General features: G+C 42.0%; 1 protein-coding gene across 1 annotated transcript in view; it reads right to left on the bottom strand.

Annotated features, from left to right (window-relative positions):
- The window catches only part of piezo2b (piezo-type mechanosensitive ion channel component 2b), a 68,924-nt gene that overhangs the window by 5,432 nt on the left and 36,658 nt on the right, over nt 1-26,834 (bottom strand). The window contains exons 18-49 of the mRNA XM_084007017.1: nt 26,477-26,518; nt 25,815-25,847; nt 24,266-24,549; nt 22,062-22,222; nt 20,617-20,793; nt 20,380-20,502; nt 19,682-19,882; nt 19,391-19,595; nt 18,274-18,375; nt 17,999-18,164; nt 14,663-14,906; nt 14,274-14,391; nt 13,371-13,518; nt 12,869-12,958; nt 11,940-12,061; nt 11,621-11,689; nt 10,341-10,444; nt 9,406-9,504; nt 8,488-8,608; nt 8,329-8,406; nt 7,519-7,685; nt 7,217-7,410; nt 6,609-6,779; nt 5,100-6,158; nt 4,400-4,658; nt 4,114-4,293; nt 2,663-2,978; nt 2,351-2,483; nt 1,683-1,830; nt 1,391-1,602; nt 867-1,025; nt 43-190 (exon numbers count right to left, since the gene is read on the bottom strand). Of these exons, the coding sequence (XP_083863143.1) occupies nt 43-190; nt 867-1,025; nt 1,391-1,602; nt 1,683-1,830; nt 2,351-2,483; nt 2,663-2,978; nt 4,114-4,293; nt 4,400-4,658; nt 5,100-6,158; nt 6,609-6,779; nt 7,217-7,410; nt 7,519-7,685; nt 8,329-8,406; nt 8,488-8,608; nt 9,406-9,504; nt 10,341-10,444; nt 11,621-11,689; nt 11,940-12,061; nt 12,869-12,958; nt 13,371-13,518; nt 14,274-14,391; nt 14,663-14,906; nt 17,999-18,164; nt 18,274-18,375; nt 19,391-19,595; nt 19,682-19,882; nt 20,380-20,502; nt 20,617-20,793; nt 22,062-22,222; nt 24,266-24,549; nt 25,815-25,847; nt 26,477-26,518 (5,833 nt within the window). The remainder of the gene's footprint in view (nt 1-42; nt 191-866; nt 1,026-1,390; nt 1,603-1,682; nt 1,831-2,350; nt 2,484-2,662; nt 2,979-4,113; nt 4,294-4,399; nt 4,659-5,099; nt 6,159-6,608; nt 6,780-7,216; nt 7,411-7,518; nt 7,686-8,328; nt 8,407-8,487; nt 8,609-9,405; nt 9,505-10,340; nt 10,445-11,620; nt 11,690-11,939; nt 12,062-12,868; nt 12,959-13,370; nt 13,519-14,273; nt 14,392-14,662; nt 14,907-17,998; nt 18,165-18,273; nt 18,376-19,390; nt 19,596-19,681; nt 19,883-20,379; nt 20,503-20,616; nt 20,794-22,061; nt 22,223-24,265; nt 24,550-25,814; nt 25,848-26,476; nt 26,519-26,834) is intronic.

Here is a 26,834-nt window from a genome sequence, read left to right as displayed (position 1 = left end):
ATTCTTCTTCTCTCACTAGACCGACGCCAGAGTGATAAACACCTTCTCAGACTCTCTCCAGCATTTGAGGATAAAGATGTGAGCGTAGATGTCCTCCACGCAGATCCAGCTGGACAGAGACAGCGAGGTGTCGGTCCAAACCCAGTCCATCACGGCTCGCAGCTCCGTCAGGAACGGCACCAGACGGAAACTACAAACAACAACGGACAACTTGTTGTATTACTGGCCAGATATGAGACGATAATAAAGATCAGATTCAGTGTAAAAGGATCGGAGCTCTTCTTCTACCACTGTTAATGTCACTTAAAAGCCCTCACATTCTCACACATGACCTCTAGTGCACAAATAGCCTGGAGAAGTTCAAGCACTCGAGCAGAAATCGAATAATCTCGTAACTGGAGGTGTAGTTTCCAATTCTAAAATGAATTCAATAAATTATTAGCATTACATAACATAAATGTGATATGACTAGGGTTGCAAGTAATTTCATTATCTATTAATCAATTAAATGTTTAGCCAATTGTAAAGAGCTCACGGTGAAGTCTATAAATTGGTTGTTACATCTGATTAACCGATCCAAAACCCAAAGATATATATAACTTACAATGATATACTAAACATAAAATGTTTGAGAAGCTGGAAACAATGAACATTTCAAATAAACACTGGACCGAATACTGAACATTCTCAAATGACCCACAATAAATATCTTGTTTCCACATTTTGGAGACAATTTACTGCATCTGAAATCGTGTCGGCCTTCTTCCTTTCTTGCAGCAGCAGCTAGTCGTCAACCCCTAACACGACCAGAGCTTCAGGCCTGTTTGCCCAGCTGGACGAAACCATCATTTCCCAGCACAACTCACCCTTGAAACAGGAAGAGGTTGACATAATTGTAGCTCTTGGTGAGGAAGTTTCCCAAAACGCGGGTGGGATAACCACAGCGGATCTGATAGGCTGACAGCCCAAAGTAGATGCACTTGACAAAATACCACATCTGAGCGACTGTGTTCTCGCTGAAACGCCTACGAAGGGAAGAGAAGTGACATTGTTTGTAAAACTGAAGTAGTTCTTTTTTCATTTACAGACGGCACATTTTATTTTAATTTTTTTCAGGCCATGCAAACAAGAAAAGTAGACATTTTTAGCTGGAAAACATTCACAATCAATCATTTTGATATGGAAAACATATTTTCCGTTTTTCACCATGTGATTAGTAACAGAAGAAGACAGAAGAAAGAGGTGAAAAGCACACACCAAAGATACTAAGACGTATTTGAAATGCAGGATACGACCTCAAATTATTAAACTTTAATTATGAATTAGGACACTTAATGACTTGAGAATAACAGCAAAAGATACCTAATGTAATGTAAGAGTGAGTTCTTACTTTTCTGTGACTCCTGGAAGGATAAAGAACATCCAGAAGTGGATGCCGAAGACCAGGATGACCTGGAAAATGACTTTGCCCACGACAGACTTTCTGAGGTAGAGGGCCCGGTCCACCACCATGGTCGCAAACTGGATAAGGACCATGACCAGGAAAGGTCCTGGCACCTGATCCTCCGACAGGGACGATGTGATGTCTGCGGCTGAGTGTTTCTAGAAGGGATGCAAATAAACGTCAGCGTGGTCCGAATGGATTTCGTTGATGGAATTGAAATCTAGATTTAAAGACTTACACCGAACGCCCAAAATCCAAACACAGTGATGATGAAGTCGACTGTGTCAGCGAGGAACATCAGCACGTAGACATCTGTGACGGCGCTGTACTCTGGGTGGATCAGGTTATAGAAGAACTGCCTCATAGGGATGTAGATCTCCATGAACCTACGGAGAAACCAAACGAAACACGTTCGTTCTTCAGTGGATTGTACGAGAGATTGTGGTATTTTGTTTTTTCTCTTCGGAACAAACGCAATTTCCATGAGGTCCAGATGGCGTCATGTGTAATTAGTCTGCCGATTTGCAAGCCAAGTCATACTTTTAGAGAAATGTGTTTCGGTCACTGTTGCAGACATAATATCTCAGAAAACGCTTGTTCTATTTGTGATTAAATTCAGAACAGTAACATGTTTTTCGTTGGTTGCAGCACTTACCAAAATTACACTTACAGGCCTGTCGGGAATGCTGTAATTAAAGGTCTAAATTTAGATCTTTGAAAGGTTTTTAGCTGCTGTACCACTGATGCCATTTTCCATTATTCGTCCAGAATACTTGCTGAGCACAGTTCTCATCAACGTCCTCATTGAGTTACACCCTTTTTCGTGTATAATCACAGTCGGGACTGTCGGCCATTAAGCGGGCTGGCGGATGGAGACAAAGACTAATCAGCTGTGCTTTATTGTACCGCTTTATGGCGAACGCTTTCCCTTTGAAGAACTGCTCCCTCAGCTTCTCCAGAATCATCTGTTTGCGGGTCTTTTGATGGACGCCGGCCTCGCTGCCCTCCTTGTGGCTGCTGTTGTGGGAAGTCGTACTTCCTGTGGGAACAATTTACATTTCCAGCTGTAAATGAACCCTGAAGAGGCGGTGAGTCACTGATAAAGCTTTAGATTCACTAAAGACTCAACCCAAGGTGGAGACAAGAGACCATGACAGGATTTTGAAGGAAAGAATGTTAACTGGTAGTTAGTAGAATGAAATAGACAAAGATCTTTACCTCTCTTGGTCCTTGCAGACGACTGGAGCGATCTGTGAGAAAGGTGTGAGGCTCCGCTGGAGCTCTTGCGACGCTGGTAGGTTTGCGGTTGTGGGTAGTGAACCTGGACGTGATCTGAATCAATAGAGTTCCCAAAGTTTATGGATCTCAAGGTGTGATTGGAGACCCTGCCCTCACTCATCAGGGAAGAGGCGTGCTCAGATCCCACGTCGCTCTCTCTGTCTTTCTCCTCGTCTTTCCCCTCGTCCTCTGACTCGCTCTGACGGGGGGGCTCTATCTTTTCTTTGGGGTCGTCCTCGTCCCAAAGACCGTGGCACTGGGAGTGGAAAGAAGAGGGAAAGGTGTTTGCAGAGCAACAAACAGATGGAGAGAGAAATGTTCCAGCAGATTAAAGCTCTGTGCAGCAGGGGCACACATCTGGATTGGGTCAATGTCGGCCTTTTATTCAATATGGAATATCAGTCAGCTCATGTTGCTAAAAGCTAATATAGCAGGGGCGCCACCATGACTACAGATACATAAAAACGAGGAAATTTCACTTTCAATTTCGGTTCTAAATTGATTCATAATTAACCATTTAGTCAGTAATGTTAATGATAAAATAGAATTAAAAAAAAAAACTAGCGAATGAGGGTTTTCTTTTTAAACAAAGGGTGTATCACATTCAATAGTGTAAGGTAACACTCAATAAACACCGAAAAAATATATAGGAAGATGTGTTTTGTCTATGCAATGTATGCTATGAAGAGCAGAGTTTTGCTTGAAACGTCACCTAGGTGGATCAAATAAGCGGACATTGGAGTCCTGCAGCGTGCGAGCTAATTATTAATTCTTCATTCCTTATGGGGAAGCCCATAATTATATCTAAGCACCAACAGTGTGTTTGCGTTTAATGGATAAAGTTTGGTCTCATCCCCAAGCTCATTCAGGTTTTTGTCTTGCCTTTTATCGTGTTTAAGCCTTATGCATCTATAGAAAAATCTAAATTATTGGCTGGGATACATGCGACTATCAATCAGCTGTTTCAAAATAACACTGGTCACTGCATTGTTGGTGTGTGTGTGTGTGTGTGTGTGTGTGATACTGACACAGAGAGGTCGACAGACAGAGAGGCGGCTTCGCCTAACTTTCAGCATTAATTCCATTTCCCCCACTTTAGCAGTTTAGTCAGGCTCCTTAGATGGAATCTTCATACAGTCGACTATTCAGGGTCACCGTGACTAAACAGTGCATTAGTTGGGGATTATTTTCAGCCTCTGATTCATACGTATTTGGTGCTCTGGTGAATATTTACAGCAGCAGGGCACATGGAATTGATTCAGGATAAACTACAGTGTCCCGTGTTCATCGTTGGTATTTTGTGGAATTTGTGGCCAATTAAATAAATGCTAATATAACCATATGTATCATTTAGATGCACATATTCAGATGGACGATGCCCAAACACAAACCTTCAGAATGGATCGGTGGAAGAAGAGAGCCAGTAATTGGAGCAGGTCGTAGAGGACGTAGCCATCCTTCTTCTCCACTCCGATGATGTTGGGAGGATGATATGGTTTGTTCTTATCTATATTGTTCTGGTTGAAGGGGAAGAAGCCAAACTGGAAGAAATACTTCATGACGATGGTGACCTGTAGGGGGAACAGCATGTGTCAGTGCAGCTGTCTGGATTATGTCTACTACAATGCAATTACCTCTCTGTGCTTGTCCCAACTTTCCGCCTATTTCTGACTATACCTCAGTGTAGACGATGGCAGTCATCCAGTAGCGCTTGCTGGGCCGGGGGACTGACAGCATGGCCCAGAGGAAGATGGTGGTGGGAAGGACCAGGGTGACGCAGGAAGCCGACACCATGTGGTTAATGATGATGACAAGGAAGCAAACCATCTCTGAGTTGGCCACCAGCATGTTGTAGAGGGCGTAGGAGAGCTGGAGGATCAGAGGCTGCTTTTCGTAGAACTTTTCCGACCCGTCCAGCTCCTCATCGTAAAACATCCTGGACATGAAAAGATTGATCCGTTTGGTGTTTGACTGTTTTTCTAAAACCTTAAAGAAACATGAATAACTGGGTGTTTCACTGTGTCTCGTAAGAGAGATGCAGGACAACCACAAAAAGACACACAACAACTACAAAGAGACACAAAGACCAGAAAGAGATGCAGTCTGTGTGTCCCTATGTAGGAGGGGTGATGGGTCCCATCATCAGTTTCTGTTTCTGAGGGATGTGCAGCAGTTTATTTTAGCGTAATATCATTTAGGGATTGTAGTGAAATTGGAAACCTGCAGTACAAGCCAACCACACCAATGTGCATGTATGGTGTAGCTAGGATCATTTGAAATGTCTATACCAACAGAATAAAGCTTAAAAGTGAGACAAATAACTGTTGTTTCCTGTGAGGTTTCATGCCAAACCCGTTTTAGTTGCTTTTGGACTTACTTGTTGAGCAGCAGTTCGCTGGCCGTCAGCTCAGTGGTCATAGATGGCAACAAGATGTCTGACCTGCTGTCTGAGTGGCTGTCAGAGGTCATCACCATGCGCCTCTTCATGTCCATGTCACTCTCGTCATCACTCACTTCCAGGCGGTCGAAGCTGACGGCCTTGCTGTAGCTGGGGGGCACGTCGGCGTCAGACGTTTTGGAAGCGTCCGTATCGGGGGTGTAAAGCGGTCCGACGCGCCCCTGTGTGTGCATGAAGTCCTGCTGTCCTCCCCCGTCCTCACTCTCAGTGGTGAAGTCCTTCTCCTGGGCGGAAGGGGCCGACTCGGACTCCTCCAGCCTGAGGGAAGGGCCCTCACCTGGGCCAAAGGACTGCCAGGGGGCCTCTTGTCTCTCTGCTCTCTCCTGGACTTTTGGTACCTCTGCTCCCTCTTCACCCTCCAGTCCCTCAGTCTTCAGTCCCTCATTGTCCAATCCCTTATTGTCCAGTCCATCATTGTCCAATCCCTCATTGTCCAGTCCCTCATTGTCCAATCCCTCATTATCCAGTCCCTCATTGTCCAGTCCCTCATTGTCCAATCCCTCATTGTCCAGTCCCTCCAGTCCTTCATTGTCCAGACCCTCCAGTCCCTCATTGTCCAGTCCCTCCAATCCCTCATTGTCCAGTCCCTCCAGTCCCTCATTGTCCAGTCCCTCATTGTCCAGTCCTTCATTGTCCAGTCCCTCCAGCCCCTCATTGTCCAGACCCTCCAGTCCCTCATGGTCCAGACCCTCCAGTCCCTCATTCTCCAGTCCCTCCTGGCCCTCACCATCCAGTCCCTCCTGGCCCTCATTCTCCAGTCCCTCCTGTCGACCCTGGCCCTCACCCTCCTCCTCTTCCTCCCTGGGTTCTCCATCACTCACTCCACCGCCCTCAGCCCCCTCACTCTCATCCAACTGTTGGGACTCCCAGAGGACCTGCTGCTGCTTGTCTTCCCCTTGATCCTGCTCATCCTCCACTTCTTCTATGGTGTCATTGGTGCCCTGTCTGGAGTAGAGTGTGATGCACTGGGTCGGTTCACTGCAGGGGACAAAAACAGCAGGGTGTCAAGCTACGCACCAGTCTATCCATTCAGATGAACATTTTAAATGCGTGTAGGTCACCGAATCCTAACTTTTAATTCTCTTAACAACCTTCTTGTTGCCTGAAACATTTTAAAATGTGTGAAATTAGAGTTAAATTAAACAAAAACAACTACATTCTCACATCCACCACTCACCTTGTAGCGATAGCACAAGCAGCAAACGTCAAAGTGTTTATTTGTAGCTGAGATGTGTATGTTTCTTGTAAAAAAGGATTATATAGAAGCCATGATTCAATGATTCAGCTGAAGTCTATAAATTAATGACAAAAAGTATCTGGAGAAATAATTTGATGGAACAGAAGAGAGGAGATGTAAAGATCTTCTTCATGTCGGTGACAATGAGGAGTGACACGGGTGTGCGTATGGGTGAAGCGGAGGCCAGGCACCTGGCGATGCTGCTGCAGCTCTCCATTGAGGAATTGGACACGTCCAGGCCGCTCATCTTACGCAGCTTGGGCCTGGCACGCTCGCTGGTTTTGGGAATGCACTCTGGCATCCCATCCAGGTCTTCCAGGGTGGACTGGCGAGAAAACAGTGTGGTCGCCTCGGTGAAGGCACTGAGAGTTGGTGAGAGTGACACATGGGGGTGATTAGTGATGATATGGGATCTATGTTAGGTTACACAGACAGGTGATTCCCCCATGCACTCTGTAATGAAAAGGACCCAAACCTGACTTTAAAAACTGAGCAGGAATTTGATCTCCATGTTAATTGGTCACATGACAATAAATCACATGATATGCGGCAAAGAATGAGGATGAAATGGCTCAATGTGATGGTATTGAACAAACTCACAGCTGTCAATGGCTGCCATGAACAGGTACTTCTATTATAAAGAGGTATCCATCTCAGATATTTACATCCAATACAATGGAGGTAAATGTAATTTTAAATACCTCAAAATATGGACAAATAAAAGGTATTTGCATGTCTACAGAGCCCAAGAGGTATGACAACCTCTTCCAAAAGTGTCTTCACATGTGGCTCTGTGTACCTGGACATGCTGTCTCTGGAGGCTGTGGAGTCCTGGCTCTCCATGGGGTAGCCTCTTCGCCTCCTTCGGACCCTGGAGGAGCCTGAGGCCGACCCGTCCTCACTCAGCGGATCCAAGCTGTTCTGCCTGGACATGTTGAGCCTCATGGCCTTCTGGTAGTAGACGTGGATGCTCTCTCTGGATGGGACATTTCCCTGGTGTGAGACGAGGAGTCAATAATTAAATCGGTTCTCTCGGTCACACTGAAGTTCTTCGGTTAGAAATTGTTAAGAAAAAAGACAAATTTGAATTTAAAAATTTACCTTTTTGACCTCTCTGGTCAGCATGCAGCGCTCCATACGCAGCACGGTGGAGATGTCAATGTACTCCCTGCACATGTCATTCATCCACTTGGTGAAGCTGTCCACTGTCGTCTGGAAGAGCACCCAGGTGAACTTTATGATGTTGAACACTCGCTTGATGATGTTGTCTGAGATGACACAAAACACTCACATTAATAACGTTTTAGGCTGCAGGAAATAACTCTTAGCGGCAGGAGGAAATAGATGATGATGATTTTAATATGAAGAAACACTTTTAATTATCTTGACCACAACACTTCCTGTAAATAAGTGGCCTTATCCAATACCAAATTGATTTAGACAAGGAGGTGAATCAGAGGAGTCTTAATAGAGAGACATTTACCTTTTACGAACAATTACAACCGAGTGATCCTTTCCATTCAATACCTTTACAATAAAATGTCTGAATCACAAAATGATTGCGCATAAATCCCCCAATTCACGGCCAAAGCCAAAGGACAAAAACAAACATACAATTTGTATGCAGGTTCTTCATAATTATATTCCAGATTCAGTATATCTAGTCCAGGTTCAGACACGCAAATAGGAAATTAAATAGTATACTTTGTCACCCACAGACCTCACAGGCCTGAAACAGGCAGAGAGAGAGCAGGCAGGCCACAGCAGGATGAAACGAGGCAGGTGTGAATGGAGGTGTGGAAGGGTTTATTTGTGCTTTAGCACTTAACCTCTGGCTCTTCATTCTGGCTCTAGCTCACAAAATAATCTTTCAAAATTCATTAAAAAAAACAAACTCAGAAGTAAACAAACCTGGACCATCAGACTTCTCGTTCTCATCTTTTTCTTGGCCATCTGAGAGCTCATCAACCTCTATGGTCACATGACCTGCTGACATACAGTAAAGACACAATGTGAAATTCACTCCCACTGTAATGTTAAAGTGTGTCTCATGCAGGTAAACTGACTCACCATCTTTCTTGCTTTTTCTGCGCCTAACTCCTTTGGTGTATTTTTTCCAAAATTTGCGTTTCTCTTTCGCTCGTGCCCTCAGGGCAGCTTTGGGGTCTATGATCCAGGCGTGATAAAGAAACTGGAGAGCAGAGAGAAAGAGTTTAGTGAAATGAACGAATGAAAAGAATAATCACGAGGTCAATTTTGAGCAACAACAAGCAAAAGGAATAATTAAATACTAATCTAAGGTGGTTTGCATGTTTAAATTAACCAAATACACATCATGCACACTTTACATTACAACAGATCATTTTCAAAACAATACTTTAACTTTCCAAAATTATTTCAACATAAAACTTCAACATGTAGCTCAAAGTGCTTCTCACATAGCTTCATAAATTCACCAGCAAGAAATATTTTCCAAAATCAGTCAGTTCAAAAAGCCCAGTAAATCTTTAATAAGACGATCTAACATTCCTAGTGATCTATTGCCTGTTTCTGCAGTCTTAGAATTAATGGCGTGCACGGAATTAACACTTTTAATATTAACACAAAAACTGCCAATAATGGTTCACTGATCACGATAGCTTATACATGCTCCAAGCTTACAGCAGTAGAGCAAATGAAAAGTTTAAACAGACAGGAAACACGGAACACAACACAAGATCATGTCAGAGTAATGCTGCAGCTCATGCAACACATTTCAAGCCAAAACAATAAGCAAAGGAGCAAAGGCCATTTCTCTTCCAGCTCCAAATGAGCGATTGCATGCAAGATGAATCAACTCATTACTGTGTTGTGTGAATATATTTAACATTTCGTTATTAGACCCAACATGCCCTGGGAAGGCAGTTTTCTACGGCGTTACTTGATACTTAAAGTTGCAGATGTTCATGCAGAAAGCAAGCGGTGCCCATCAGGTCCGGTGGTGAGTACCTTGCCTGCCTTGACTAGATACTGCAGTATAGTTTTAGGCAGCTTAATGATAGACTTGGGCAAAGCCAGAACAGCAGAGACAAACTTCCCAATGGCTCGCTACAGAGAGACAGAGGGAGAGGATTAGTAGAAAATGATTACATGTTATTAGAGACAACATGGAGGTCAACTCTGTTAGGAGACAGTGAACAAAAGAGGATTTGGATAGCGTGCAGGTGAATCACATCTCCTTAATGTTAGTATTCAAGACCCTAATAGCGTTAATCCTTCATAAATTTAGCAATATAACAAAGTAAACCTCATGCATTAAAAATCAAAAATCCTAAAATGTATTTAATAGTTAATAGTAACTTAGTACATTTACCGTAATACTTTTACTTCACTTCATTTAGAGGAATGTTGTACATAGTCATGAGTTACTTTTCACATTAAGGTATTAAACAAGAAAAACTGACTGACAGAGGTGTCTAGTTGGGGCCTCCTGTCATATTTATGATGCATATGGGATGTTTATTCAAAAAGACATTTAACCTTGTTTCATTTAAATAACTGTTTGAGGCCCGTAGACTTAAGAATATCCAGCATTACAAAAAATAGAAACAAAGAATTAAAGAGTTAGAACCCTTATGTTGGGACTACTGCACTAAACACGACTAGCTTGGCATGTTCACAGGTTAATACAACAACAACTGCAGAATCAGTACTTATACATATACTTAAACATACTTCAGTACAGTATGTGAGGCTTTTACTTGTATTGGAGGTTTTTTTTACATTGTTGTATTGGTACTTCAATTTCCTTGAATCCAGTAAATGTAATGGATAAAAAAGTACTATATTTCAAGTACTTAAATAAAGTGAGTGCAACATCCTCATCAATAATAATAATTAAAAAAAACACATAATCCAATTTTGTTCACACCACTGGAAGTCACCTGAAACGCTGACTTCTTTGGCGGTTCCTCATCTTTTTTCTCCTCCTCTTCCTCCCCCTCCTCACTGTCAGTTTCAAACAAGTAATAGTCTCCACTTCTGACCACTGAGGGCGGGCAGAGGGCAAAGTGTAGTTACATTCAGTCAAACAGAGGCTTTTTTAAATTTTATTTCAACAACATTAAAAAGACGTTCAGAGAAGGTTCCCTTGCTGAAAGGAAGATACAGGAAAACGAAACTACTTACTGTTCAATTCTAAGTAATTCACTCCGTATTAAACATTTAAGTGAGTCTACAGTATGTTGTGATATAGACACGCACACAAAAACATCAAAAAGGATGAAACGGAAAATGCAGAAAGCACAATGTTAGTATGACTGCTATAACTATGAGCACAAAGCACAATAAAGGGTGTCTATTAAAGACTCTTATTCCAGTAAGCACAGTTGCCTTTAAGACACTCGACAGAGCGAGTGACTCCTGTCTACAGTAGTTAAGCAGGATAGACAAGGCTGACTTATGTCCTTGAGCAGAACTGCAGTGGGCTGGGGGTGAGGGAGGATGCTGGGGTATGGAGACGCAATGACAAAGAGATGAAATGGACAAATCATTTGCAAAATGTCATGTGGGGGGGTTGGAGAACGACATGAGACATGAGTTCAAACCAAACAGGCAACCACTCAGAAAGATGCTGGTATTTCCTTTTTCATTATTTACCACAAATAGACTGTAATGGTTATTTTATATATATATATTTGGTCAAATTGTTGTATTTTCTCCTGCTTGGTGATCATGTCTACAGGCAAAGAATGAACAAACTCTTTCATCCTTTATTCCAGTACTGAGAATAAAGTCGAGTTGACTTCATGTCTTTGCATGAAAATGTTTTACAACAGAGAGATTCTCTACTGTGGGCTCTTTAGGTGAGACCGATGATTAAACAATGCACAAACCTCCAGACATCCGTCATTTTCTCTCGCTTTGAACGTCTCACCGTGTCTATTTAAGGCAACCCTGCTCTGCACCGTCACTGACACGGTTTTATGGATCGTCTTGAAACTGGAGAGCCTCTCCAGCCGTAGTGTACACAAGAGCTACAGGTAGTTACAAGGGCCCTTAAATAGAGACAGAAAAGGACTAAAGTCTGGATGGACTGAGACTATTGTGGGTTGGTGCCTTCAGAGCCCAAGGGCAGTATGGGAATCCTCAGCGTTCTGGTCAAGGACACAAGGGCCAATCAGAGTGGAGGAAGAGATAAAAGGGGGTTGGGGGGTCAACCTACTGGAAGCATGGTCAACCCACGGCCTCCACCACTGCTTTTTTTTGGTCTTGGCTTTCGTTCGCTGTGCTCCTAAAATTTCACAAATACATCAACATTTCATAAGAAAATTCTTCTGCAAACTTCAAGGCATATTTTTTACTCTATTAAACTGCTCAAACACTAATGGAAATACATCACACATACAACATCTGTTAATGAATTAGGTATTGAGGCATTGACACACGTCTTCTTTGAGCGCGACTAGCAAACAGATAACCTTAACACCAACTTTTCTAACACTGACTGCACGGAGGGAAGGCCCTGGCAGCAGTCGCCATACCATCATCATCGTCCTCCTCGGGCTGGACGAGGGTCTGTCCTTCTCCAGACTCCTGTGCCATGCTCAGCATCCTCTCCTTGCCCCTCTTAAACTTTTGCTGCCTCACCTTAATGCGCTCCATCCTGATTAGATCAGAGAGGCAGTGAAGAGACACAAAGTATCGACACAGAGGAACATCACTGATGGCCTGACAGACTGACCATAAACATCTCCAGGCTTCATACACAAATTAGCGTACGTTACGAAACAGCGGAGTGCTCATTAGAGCGTTTGAGTGGATATTATCAGCGCTTATGAGTAACTTCTGAGGTACGCGTAAGTGGTGGGAACACATTGACGTTATGTTGTATGATAAAGTGAGCAAACGGCTTCCTGGAAACGGGAAAGACCGAGCCAGGAGTTGCTTTTAACACAGAAGGGATTTTAAATGGCCGTCTTAATCATGTCTACATCTGGACTAAATTGAGACGCTTCAAAACATATTCAAAGTTGTGAAATAGAAGGAAGTGGGCTTGATGTTTCAGTGCAACTATATTCTAAAGTTCTCTAGCAGTCAAATCCTGTGAAATGACAAAAATTCCTAATTCATACATATTCATACATTTTATTTACAGATGATGCCTAAAGCCTGATATACCTTATTGTAATGTGCCTTAGAGCTTCATGGCCAAAAGTATTCACGATAACGATATTATCATGAAGTATATGGAAAATTTGAAAAGAAAAAAATATTAATATATTCATAAAATCATGTATTGTTAACATATCATTATATTATATCATTTTTATACATCACATTTTTTTTTAAATATCGCAGTTATCGTTAATACCCATATATCGTGACACCCTGTTTCAAAACGACCCCTAGTATTGCATATTGAACTCGAACATTACACCACGTGGAGTAAGTCAAACATTTGGAGTCTCACTGTCTCTTCAGCTGCTCCACAGATTTGCGCTCTTCCTCCAGTCTGGCTCTCACCGCCTTCACTATTGTGGCCTGGAAAAGCTCCGCCCCTCTGAAACACAATCAAATGTTCAAAACATCCCGTTGTCAGAATGTGAAGGTTCGATCATACCGTATTTCATCATACTATTTACTGACCAGACATACAGTATATTCCCTTTCTTCGGTAGCCGAAACAATTTCACACAACCTCTCAACCAGAACACTGTTAATAATAAATACTATGTTATAATTCTGAAGTAGATTGTGCTGAAATACCTTTGTCATAAAAAATGTCTCTTACTGCAGTTTCTGTTGAGCAAACTAAAACATCTTAGCACTGATATCTTTCCCTTTATACGGAGTCTGTCCATCTTGTGTCTTTATTATTCTCAGATGAATCCGATTCTTAGACCTTTTCCCCAGTAGACTTTTTAAGCATGTAATGGCAGGAAAAATCCCAGCATCTCTACACATCTGCATACCTGCAGGCAAGGATCTGCGACGCTCTGATGTCGGCCACCACGTGGAGGAAGTAGTAGCTCATGAAGACTCGTCTCTGCAGCAGCAGGCAGGCGAAGCAGATACTGTCCCAGATGATCCCGGCCTCGTTGCTGGGCAGCTCGCACAGCTCTAATGATCAGTGAAAGAGGGGGATTTCTTAAGGAGGTCAATGGAGACTGTTACCTGGAGGCCCAGAGAGAGGCGAACAAAAACATTCTGATGATCCGTTTTCCATGTCTGATCTAAATTATTTTCTCTTCTATACATATGACTTCAGAGCAGGTGAAAAAACAAGGTTTTTGCCAGGATCATTATGTGTTTGTTATTGTAATACTCATTTCAGCCACAGGAGGCTGATGTGCGTCACTACCCCCGTGTCATGAGTTTTCAACGCTCTCTAAAACACAAGGTTCATATATCATGTGTTTGCAAGTTATTAGTAACGTTACTGTCATGTCTTTCTTTTTGGCTAGAATGGATTTCAATTGCAGTTCCCAAATCTGCAGTTAGGGAAAACATGAATGCGTTTAGTCCAATATTGTGGTTCACTTCAGCCTCCTGTGGCCAAAGCCAGTATTACAACAACAAACACTTGCCAAAACTTTTTTTCACCTGTTCTTAATTCATAAATGCGGGAGAGAAAGACATAGAAAATGGATCACCAGCTTGTTTTGTTCTCACTTACCTTTTCAGGGCTTCCGTAGTTATCAGTGTTATCCGATTGTGCGTACATCTTACTGTGTCATTGTGAGATTGTTAAAGTCGAGTAAGTTTAACCCAAACAATGTACTGAAGAAATAGGCCCTGAAAGATAGACCTTAAATCTAAAAAAGGGAATGGTTATTCTAAGATGCACTAAGAAGTCACATGCTGAGTCCACTCACTCGCTTCTGCTTCACTGATTTTGATGTCGTATTCGTGGATGGTGCAGGCCAGACCGAACAACTGGATCAACCAGCACTGGTTCGCAATCAGAGTGTTGATGTAGCCACAAGCCAGGATCTGAGAACAACAATACTCCATTATATACTCATATCCAGCAACTCCTTTTTAATATATTTCATCTTTGAATGTTAAAACATTTGATTCCACATAATGTACAGGGAGCATTAATATGAACTACCGGTAAATTAATCACAACAAAGAAGTGAATGTGTTTTTCTTCTACATTCATGCAGACAGATGTTTTAAAATGTAAACTTAGATCACCTCACATGTACTTTATGTAGGATTTGTCCATCACTGATGTTGACGTACAGTTTGAGATACTCACGGACAAAATGTTTTTCATGGTGATTACAAAGATGTTGTAGGCGATCAGGAAGTCCCAGTAGTGGAGGATCTTTTTGATTGGTTTGAGCAACAGGTCGCCGCCAAAGAGCAGGAAGTAGAAGCATGCCACCAGGTAGCCCATGCAGAAGATGCTGATACGCGTTGTCCCCGTGATGAAGATGATGGTGAGGACAAACCAGAACAGGTAGCTAAACGTGATGACCTTCAGCATGTCCAGGTAGGACCTAGAGGACAGTGGTGAAACCAATCCATTAGTGCTGTTTTTCTATAGAGAACGCAAATTCAATAGATATATTTTGGTTTTCTGACACTTTAGCAGCTACAAATGCTAATTCTTTCTACTTGAACTAAATAAAAACTTGTATTTGTAACATTATTTCCACACTTCTTCCACCACTTATAGAGAGGTGTCAATTTTAATCTGATAGCATCTGAATTTGTTCAATTAGCATTTTCCAGAGCCATGTGAACCACCTATGACAACAGAACATACACCTGTATGACGCCTGAGCAAACCCCAAATAATGATGAAGAGAGTGAGATGTGGTTGAAAGCTAAAGATAAAACCTACAAAGTGGACCTTGAGTTGAGAAACTACTCTTCCCAAGGTCAGAAACTAAACTTTCATGCCCAACATTTCTTCATGCAGAGAGAAAGACATGTATATTTATGCACATATTTTCCCCAAATCCAGCTTGATTCCTTATGTTTAATAAATTCCGCTTCATTTGACTCATTTGAGATGGGGCAAAGTTCAAAGTCTAGGATCCTGACCAGCTGAGCTAAGTTGCTAATAAGGATGCACGCTCACCACATAATAAAAGTCAAAACAACATTTGAGTTCGCTCTGTTGCTTGTGTGCATAATCTGCCCATCAATCACACTTAGTGTATCACTTAGTGTCAGGACACCGGTAAGAGTCTGATCAATGAAAGGGAACCAGACCTGAAACCCGACTCCTGTCAATCAGCACAGATGCATCATGGTCATTTCACGTACCTGCGTGCGTCTAACATAAACATGCTAAAAGCATGCGTGTGTAGTAGACACCGTTAATGTGACGCGTGGAGCGAAAACATCGGAAGCAACGTCAATAATGTGATGGACTTGGGGAAAACACGGGACCACAAAAACAGCTGCACCGTTTAGAAAGCAGCTCTGATGAAGTGGGCTTGGATCGGACGACACGCCATGATGGGCCGGAATGGCTGAGTGAGTGCGCTTCTTCATCACGGGGAGAAATACCTTTTCCATACTTAAAAGCTATTTATTGAGTTAGAGTAGAGGGCAAAAGCGTCTGAGCCGCGGAGTGACGGACAGAGTGTTTTTGTGGATTATGGATTCCCCCCCCCCCCCCCCCCCCCCACCACCCTGTATCCGTAATTTGATCCTAGAGGGAAACGATGGAATAAGTGCAGAGCTGCAGTGGCGTGGACAGACGGGCTCTACAGCCATCTTTCTTTCTACGAGGGCTTGTTGATGGACACAGAGTGCGTTAATAAAAGACTTGTCCACTTTGAGCATCAAAACAGTGGAATGCCAAGAGCACATAATCAATGACTGTGGACAGGTCAGGATGCTCTCTAACTGCCTCTCAAAACCCTCTTTCGCTCTTTTTTTTTTCATGAGCAAAGTCAGTATGTAGTTCTAGATTCAATGATTGGACGACGGCCAAACTGCAGAATTATGTAAATACATTAGGTATTCAATAACATCTCTCACTGAGCTACTGTCATCTTTCTGACCTTTATTTATCCATGATAAGGGATTTCCTGCGAGTTTACTCTGATTCAGCACTACCACACTTTTCTACAGTTACACAGTAACAACGGTTTTCTACTGACTCTGCCTCTGAGCAGCTCTACTGGAGAGGCTGGGGTACACAGCAAGCAAGCAAGCTTCTTTCTCGACAGTACCACAGTGTTGCTGAAACTAGGAAAGTATACCTTTTTTACACGTCTAAAGCTGCAACCATCTGTTACCAGCCTGCTTCACTGCCTTTTACCCGATTGCTGAGTTCAAAGCTCTACTTGGTGACTTTGCACAACAGAACCCTTTTTGTTTTAAACATGCGTGCATTGTTTTTGGCCACTTGGGGGCGATAGAAACACAACACTGACACACAACACTGACATCCGTCGCACCCCACGGCATCTGATACGGACCCACGAGGCACCTTTAAGCATCTGAATAAGATGCAACATGCTTTCAATTAACTCCAATGTAAACCCATCTGTGTTAATATTAGACGCAAGGAGCAAGAGCTCCGGGAGTGTGTTGTTGTAGCTCACAACGACTCAGGGCGACTGGGATGGAAGGATGGATGGGACGGGCAAACACAGGACTTTCACCCAGGAGACCTTGCTTGTGTCCCATGTGCAACCGACCACATGTTGTTTGTCTTTATGTTCGCATAATGTATGCAAGTCTAATATTTACTCTGTTTTAGTTCTGATTTTTGTCTCCACCAACCATAATATCTGTCTCTTCAGCTGCTAGCTAAACACGCCACTATGTTCACCAGCGTGTTACTAAAGGAGTCTTCCTATTGGTTTGATTGATTATTGCTTGTGTAAAAATCTAATTTATACTGTTATCTCATTTGGGTAGAACAATATTTACAAATGAAAAACCGATGATGAAGATGATGTAAATAATACGTATGTGATATGTTTTGCCTGCTGCAAAGAGTATTATTTTTATAATTTTCCAAAGAGACCATTATAAATAGAATTACAGGACTTAAAGTAGTATTAGCATCTAGCAGGTCTTGAACATACACCAAGGGGTATGTTACATAAAATCATTTATTTCCTATGCTGCGTTACCATCTCATACATCATGGACCAAAATAGATACATTTCTGCATTGGCAGGATTAAATCACAACATTGGTAAAACTTAATACTTTACTCTTACAAAGATATAAACAAAGCCTCAACTCCACGTAGAAACCACAAGTGGGATAAAACCCATGCATGACACAAATACAATGCAGCTCGTTTTGAACACATTTAGCTTTTTACTTAATTATAGGCATCTAATATCATTAAGCATCAATTCGGTTGGCTACTTCACTTCCTTTCCATTTCTGTGTCTTGTTGTCCTCGATGTTAATGCCAGTTCAGTCAAGCTCCAATTGCATCAAAATGATAACAACTGGTTCAAGTGAATTTGCTGTAAAATCTAATTTTAGTGTTGTAAAATAAGTCTAGTATCAATATACACATATACATACATATACATATACACACACATGATTAGCCACTTCCTGCAGCAGGGTAAAGGTAGTATAACGTTAGTGTAAGTTGACGTACCTGCAGTGGATGAAGTCGGGGACAGGGTTGTGGATGCTGAAAGTGGCTGCATCCAGGTCTCTGCAAATCTCCACGTTGTCTCCAGCCATGATGCGGACGGCCGCTTTGTTCTCGTCATCAAACACCTGCCTCTGGAGAGAGGCACACAGCAGCAACATGAAGTCATCTAGAAGAGAGGAGAGGAGAAATCCAAGTCATGCTGGCCAACACGGGAAACTATGATGACAATCGTCAGCATCATTACTACTACGTGTTTAAAAAATCAGAAAACCTACAGATGAGGAACGATGGATTGGGTTGGGTGCGGAAATCTGGAACATAGAGCCACTTGATCACATTGGAGTCTGTAGTAGATTTGGGAAACCTCCAGGGGTAGTCTGAAATTAAAACATGCACCATTATCATGACGGATGTCGTAAGATCCCTATGTAAAGGTCAGGTTTATTGGTGGAGCACAGGACTGACAATAAAAGCAACCCATAATGAAATATTGGCATTGTACTTTTCTTGTGTCAGAACCAAAAATATGTTACATAATATTTGTACAAGATCAGAATTGTGTTATTAACGCCATTCAGAATTACTTTTAGTTAGGCACAAAACTACATGGTGAAGATTAGTAAAAGATCATGTTTTGGGTTTACAAAGTGCTACTTTTGGTTTCATACAGGACATGAACATCGGTCTCCTGGGTGAAAGTCAAGCATTTGTTTGAACCATCCATCCACCTCGCCCTCCTACCTTTGTGGAATTGTGAAGAATTCGATTAATCGTATTTGTGATGAATCAAATACAAACATATTCCAGGACAATGTATGTTCCTTCGAAATGTACTTGACAAGACCGGGCTGATGAGGGGCTTGTCATGGTAACGAATAGATCACAAACAAAGACGACCAACCGTTTTCATGTGATGTCCTGTTGTTCTTTTTTAATGCTCTATTTTTGTTTAATTTATGAAACACATTTTGATCCTACAGCATCATTCAAAGCAAAGTTTCAGCAAGGTTAAAAAATCATAGTACTGTAATAATAAATGAATAGTTCATGGAGAAAAAAAAAACTTAAAAACACTTGGATAATTCATTAAAATCTATTAAATACACTAAAATATCTAACTTTGTTCAGGATTAAAATGTAAATATGCTTTTTTTTGTAATTTATATCATTATAAATCCAATACTGTAGGTTTGGGTCTATTGGTTGATCAAAACAAGAAATTCTATGACTTTGGGAACTTATAATGAGCATTTGTCACCATTTTTTGACATTTTATACACTTGATGATGACTCATTGACTGTAGAAATAACCTGATGAATCAATTATGACAAGAGTCGTCTATCGTCGCCTGGAATAAGATCAATAAATACAATCTGGCCGTTCACACCAACCTTTACAGGCTGCTGGTGGAATCCCGATGCAGACAAAGTACTGGAAAGTGATCATGGAGGCCAGGAAGAAGCAATACTTGGGCCAGATCTCAGCGATGGCTTTCCTCCTGCGTCTATACATGACTGCAATCAAGGCGAAGGCGTGAAGCATGGCGTAGAAGTCCATTCGCTGCCCGATGACATTGACCCCTAACAGCAGGCACGTCTGAAGGAAACACACAAGCAATAAAGACATGAAACCACGTTTCCAGGTAAAAAACTAATTCGGCCGCTCTTCTCGCTCTTCTATACCTCAAGTCCAAATTTGTAGAAGAAGTAGTTAATGAAGTATTTGATGAAGCTGACGATGCCGAGGTCCAGATGCTGCCGGGTGATGTCGTGGAAGATGATCCTGGCGGCCGGTGGCGACAGTTTGTTCCTCAGTCGGAAGTATTCTTGATGGCGATAGATGGTCACCTCAAATCCTAACAGAGCCAGCATCAAGAGGTTGTTCTGCAAAGATGGAGAATATCTTTAAATATGGGTTTGTTTTGGTGAAGACACTAACGGATTGGTTAATTGACTGTAAAAAAAAAAAAAAAAAAAGATGAACTTAAGGAGGCTGCATTAAACAAGAACAAAACCTCCATTTACAAATTCTCACACGACTCGTACAATATCATCAAAGTCTCATTTATCCAGCTCAACCTTCACTATTTAAAACATCACTAAAACACTTATGCATAAGTGTTTTAAAAAGGTTTGAATGAGTCCTTTCTGAATGCATTCATTTTTTGAAACTCTTAAAAGGAGCAGTGAGTCATAACCGCCCTGAAATACAACATATTGTCATTGTATGTATAATGTAGTAGGTAACCAGCTGCCACCACTAGTGAACAGACCTTAGATTGTGTTCCCTTCACTATTTTTCTTTATTTGCATGATCATAGCTTCATGAGTCGTTCTTCTCCTGCTGTGATGTCCAGCTGCTGAATGTTTCCACTGCTCACCCTGAGGTAGCCCAGAAGGTCAGCAGACTTCTCCAGGCCCACCCAGTTGGCTGGATCCACCGGCCCCTTATACAGCAGAGACTCCTGCATCTCAGTCATCTGGTCCTGTGAGTAGTTGTCTGGCTGTGGACAGAAGATATAATTGTATAAATGTCGTAGAATTTGATTCTTGAGGAAACTCAAGATAGAGAGGATAATGTTTGGCAGTATGTAGCGTATATGTCGTAATATATTTACCATGGAGCAGTTCTTGGAGTAGGATGGGGGGTTAATAGTCTTCAGTTGGTACAACATTTTACATATGATGATGACACACGTCCAGACAGTGCAAACACTGGAGGCAAGGCGACGATACTGACTGTAGGGCAGCGCAAAGGCCCAGGACGCCAAGAACACGTAGTTGAACAAAGACACCTGCACAGGAGACAATACAGGCGACGAGGACAAAGAGAGAAAAAAACTCACATGAATCCCTTTTCCACTGACATTCTCAACGTATTTAAATTTTATTTACATTTCACGGTTTTACTTTTTTTAAAAGGTGAGTAAAGAATAATGTGGCAAATAAAAAAAAAAATAAAAAAAAACATGTACCTACATTTATATAGCACATTTCAAGTCTTTCTGACCACTCAAAGCACTTTACATGTCAACACCCATTCATACACTGATGGCAGATGCTGCCATGCACGTTACCACCTGCCCACCGGTGTCTGATTAACATGCTAATTCACACACTCTCTTGGTCTGGGGATCGAGCAATCTTCCGATTGTAGGACGTCTCGCTCCAACAAGGAGCTGCACAGTGCACACGTCAAACCAGAGGTCAAGGACCATAAATAAAGAATGATTATATTAGAAAAAATTAAGTCTATAAAAGTGTGTTTTAATAAGAATCTAAACGCCTGAACAGTTTATCCAGACAAAACCCCTCAGACAGTTGTGTCAAACTCAAAGAGCTTTACGGCAAGAAAACCCAGGACTTTAGTTTCCATCCAGAACCTGTAACAGTTAAAACAGGGCGCCCAAATGCCCCCAGACTATTACCGGCCAGTCTGCGGTGTAATAAACAATCCTGGTTTATTCTAAAAGAGATCAAGTTATTTTATACAGTGTATAAGCAAAACATAAATCAATGTTTAATGTAACTGATATTTGTGATTATTAATTGAATAACTCCTCGCCACAGAACTGTATTAAATGTACTTAGTTATTGAAGATTGTGAAATTATCAAACCTAAAAAATTGCCTTTTTGTGGGACCGTTTATATGAGAACAAGTGGGGGAATAAAGGCTTGGCAGGGCACAATGTAAGCCAGATGATGTGGAATCCCTTTTAAAATAAAGCAACTTATCATATAAAAGTGTATGAACAAATAACGCCTGTGGTGAGAATTTTCCATTTTGGAAGTAGCACGAGGGAAGCAGTTAAAACAGTGAACTCTCACAACTTGGGTCTTTTGGGGTTTTCCAAAATAGATTTAACAAAGATCCAGAAATAGATTTTTGAAGCCGATACTTGAGTGTTTTAAAAAACTTGATACCAATACAGTATATATCCGTAAAGGCCAAGAAAATCACTTATATGTATACCATGCATGACGCACACGCTACCCTGGAGCTGACCATTTCAAACTCAAGCATCTTTGACAGGTGAACGTGATTCCCTGTTGCTTTCGCACCTCTTTGACAGAGACCATGACGATGTAGCAGGACACGATCTTGATGATGTGGATCTCCAGTAACCACCAGATGAACAGCTGCAGTTTGTGGAAATACTCCAGGAACTTGAGGAAGAGCACAGTCAGACGGTCGACCACCAGGTGCCATTTATTCTTCAGATCTAAAGGAGAAGAGATTAAAAAAAGAACAAAAACAGAACACTTAAAATAGGAAAATGCAAGACTGAAGAGATGTTTCCAGGTTTCATCTCTTAAATCAGGACTGCATGTGCTCTGGTTAAACGCCTTTAATCCTCTGCTGGCATTTTGCTCAAACACCAACTCAGGCTGGAGACTATGATTCTCTCTTTTCATTGCAGGAACAAGCGATAAACTATGTTTTTTTTCTTTTCGTCACCACTTTACATGAAAAAAAAGCTTCACCTGGGTAGTCATGCCTGATATAAGTAATTCCTCTTGGCTGTAGACCTCTATTGAGGTCTAAAACAATTAAAAAGGTATGATTCTTCATTACCAAGTTCTGAACATGCAATAAAAAAGGTAAACCAACATTATTCAACCAACAAAGGCAAACGTTTGGTCAAAGGATTAACATCGGAGTGATGTGTGTTATATGTTCTTGAGGGAAACTGAAATGTCAACATGAATACCATTTTATAGGGGCCAACGTAACAGCCAAGCATGTGTTATACCTGCATTCTGAAACTGTGAAAACGGCTGTGTATGTCAACATGTAATGAAACACGCCTGATACCCAAGCAAATTCCAAACTTTTGCTTTAATCACCTTAGAATGACGACTTAATATTTGGTTTTATATTATATATATATATATACAAAAGGGTGTAAAACCTCCAGCCGCGGTTTGCTTGTGGGTGGATGTTGTTACAGAAGCCGTATTATCTGCAGGTTGTAATAGAGGCCTCATTGTTTGGATAAGAAAACCCTGAGAACGCATATAGCTCATATAGCTTGCAGCTCATTATTAACCGAGAGGCCCTGCAAGGTTGTGTTTTATCACCCGTTTTATTTTCTGTGTATATAAACATTTTTATTTAAGACCGGTGCGTCCGTCCGCATAAATATGCATTGTTTGCCGGCTTTGGCGGGACAACGTAATGGGTGAGAGTGATCACTTGAGCTACGCTCCGTGTCAGAACAGAAAACCAGAGGTAAATCTCACCCAACCGAAAAGATCTGCAATACAACTGATTTTTTTACAGCTTGACTTGGGATGATTAATGGCTGGCTGGTGAGAGCGGAGGCAGCCGATGCTTGGACAGCAGAGCTTCTCTCAGAGAGCTTTGCCCTTTAAAGTTTGTATGCAACAAGTCTTCCGAGCTGAAGTGAGAGAAAATGCATCTTCAGCCGTGACTGAAAGCGCTCTGGAGCTCCTTGGTAACAGAACATGTGAGACTCAGCTGTAAACAGTGAGAGGAGAAACATGGCCGGCAGTGTGGGAAGCTTTACTTTGGGAGGGAAACACTCGAGATGCTGAAGTATTCAAATACAAGCCTGAAAGGCGATCAGCCGCATAGCTATGAGCAGTTTTATTATCTTATGAATTTGTTTGGAAACATGGCACTTTCCATGACTCCCCTGTCCATCACGCATTATAAACATACCTCGAATGCAATACAATCTGCCGTATAATTAAACTTATCTCATAAATATTCAGAATGTTTTACAACTATAATCATAACACATTTCAAATAGTTTTATTATGACTCAAAAATCATAACACGTTATAATTCTTGGTCACTCACATGTTTTGCGAGGATCACAGTGTATTATTATTTGCATAGCTGTAGCACATTCTACGCATCACAGTCACTGTTATCATACATTGATAACAATATGAGTATGACTCTTGCAAAAAGTATATCAGTGAGGGATTATCAATTATGAAGTACTTGAATGTAAAAGTCATTATAAAATGTTTTATAACGTTTTCTTAAAAATACTTGACTCTAGTTGGTCAAGGCGCTATATAAATTCAATTTTATTATTATTATTATCATTATTAATTACAGCATTCTGTGATTCACTTCTTGACAGTTGACTTTTTCAGTGTTTAATTCAATAATGGAATGCCTGACGTGACTCATTACAGTTAGTATCAAACTAACGTCTTTGATGATGAAAATGATGGTGAACATGATTCCCTGTGTATTCTCGTTGGCGTTGGTGGACCTGCTGTGTTACCTGAGCTCTGGTCGGTGCTCGGCTCCGGCTCCGTCCCCACGCTGCCCTGCTGGCTCTCCTCCGCGCTGGACTGCGGCTGATCGGAGAAGCTCTTGGGCTTCTCACCAGTCATGTCAGTGTCATACATCACCACCACCAGGGCCTGCTCCTTCTCCTTCTCCTTCTCCGTCCCCCACTCCCTCTGCTCCTCCTGCTTCTCCTGTTGCTCTCTTGACTGAGAGCTCGACACTGAGCTGGCGCTGAGCATGGTGAGGTCTGCCAGGCTGCCATCCTGGTGCACCAGTCTGAAGACATGTGATTTATTTAGTACGGACACATGCATACGCACGCACACACCTGTATCTCTATACTTATGAGGACCCTGATGTTATTTTTAGGCGTCATTTTTGGAACCAAGCAGGAGATCTTATCACACAATCATCCAGTAACAAATTTTGCTGGGGATGGGCTTCTGATTTCTAACTTCAAGACTCCTTCCTAAACGTTGTCTGAAGCTGAAAAGAGACACACATGTACAAAGTACAACATTCAAATCTGGTCTGCACTTTCCCAAAGGCTCAATAGCTGGAGCGTGATCATAGAACATGGGGATGATTGATTTGTTTCACCCGCAGTCGGCCTCAGGTCGGGATACATATTACAAGAGAAATAAAGATATGAGGAACACGGGTCATTGAGAGACTCACTCAAATTAAATGATTATACACAACAATAAATGTTCTGTAAAAGTCCAATATTACAACTCCATTACATTACACATGTGCCATACCCCAAAGCTCCCTTGGGGTCAGAGCCCATGTCTCAGTTTTCATATAACAGCCTTGAATTAAGTTACGCACATCTGACCCTGCAATCCATTTTTAAAGTATTAAAGTTTTGAGCTTTTTAAAACTTTTTTAGAGACAGTGGAGAGAAGATATGGTAGGGTCCCCAGTCGGACTTGTACCATGGCCGTCACCTTAACCCCTAAGCTCTTCTTTCCCCCCCCCCCGGTGAAAAAGTGAATGGTTCCTTAATCATTCTGACTATAAAACATGTCCTCTCATTAAAGTGACCTTAACATACCCTTACAAGAAAGTAATCTGATCTAAACACAAGCAGAAATGTAAGAAATCAAAGAAAAAATCCAACTTATTTCTAACTTCCTCACATTCCTACATTGTTGAAGGCATTGCGTCCTCATTAGTATACAAATACAACACACACACACACATGGTTCGGGTGGTTGTCAACAGGCTCCGATGCAAACGTATGGATGGGAATCGTCAGCTCTGTGCTAACAGCAGAGCAGCGCTTCATCAGGCATCGTCATCGATAAGCAGTGCACATTCCTTCTGCATTCTTTAAGACAAATCTATGTCGTTCGTTTGGTTTTTCTTGCACCTGAGGGATTTTCTTCTTGCAGCAGAGTAATGATAGCAGCCGAAGGGAGGCATTAACCCTTTAAATTCTTCTCAGGCAATGGAGCGAGGTCAAAGGTCGGGTATGGCTTGCATGAACCGGCCGCATATCAAGGCAGGCATTCTTATTATCCAGTGGTCGCACTTACTTGCTCTCTTGAGTGGGAATTTTTTGCTTGATGCTGCTCGGAACAATAAAGTTACACAGAAGTCAAAATGAACAGAGAGGAGAGAAACCGACAACAGCAGGCTGAAACTGACACTTAAAAATATCCAATGCAGTTTCATTAAAATGCATGAAAACGGGCCAAAGGGCAACTGTGGTTTGGAATAGGCGAGCTCTTTTCAGGAAGGGGGTAATTTTCTGGGATTCAAGTGCAGCGATGTGGGTGTGTGGCAAAAATGCTGGAAGGGAAGAACACGTCTTTCAGATTCAAACATGCTTGTTTGACAGATTGTGAAACTCTCAGTAGTAGAAGGGTTTGATTGTGGGAAAGGGCTGGGCTGGGTTTGGAAGGGGGTTAAAGATCCAGGAAGATACGAGTGAACCCAAAAAGAGATGGCTACAGGCAAAAATAACAATGAAAATGCACAAAGCCTGAAAACGAACACAGTCAAATAGAGAATCTCCGGGAATAAGAAATATCAGAAGATCGTCGATGTGTCATCATCGGCAAAAACAGGGTAACGGGGTCAAGTCAGTGTGGGGGGAGGGGGGGAGGAGGATGTATTGCAACAGGAAGAGGAAGTTGAGACTCAAGAGGTGAACTGGGATGGTGACGGATGCCACAGAAAGCGAGCAGATACCCACCTATTCATGATCAGATAGACGCGGCCATTGACTTTAGCGTGGCTGTGAGAAAAGGGTGGCAGAGGAGAGACGGCAGCAGGTCACAGAGAGAAGCAGAGCGGAGACGAGCTGAGCAGGCGGCGGCAAAAAACAATGGAAACTCTACAACAACGCCACCGTCAAGTTAAACACACACACACAGTGAAAATGTGAATGTTATAAGACAGAGGAGGACATGACAGATGTGTGAGAACAGCGGTCATAATGGGCGTTTATCAGGGTGTGTTTGATGGGTGATGATGATCCAGAACAGTGACGGATGAAACGGGATGAATGTTTTCACCTCTGGTTAGCGCGGGTATTCTTAGGTTTAGGTTGT

The sequence above is a fragment of the Eutrigla gurnardus genome, assembly GCF_963514095.1.
Source record: "Eutrigla gurnardus genome assembly, chromosome: 4".
Taxonomy (NCBI): domain Eukaryota; kingdom Metazoa; phylum Chordata; class Actinopteri; order Perciformes; family Triglidae; genus Eutrigla; species Eutrigla gurnardus.
Note: the sequence above shows the minus strand (reverse complement) of the source record. Positions and strands in the feature narration are given on the sequence as shown.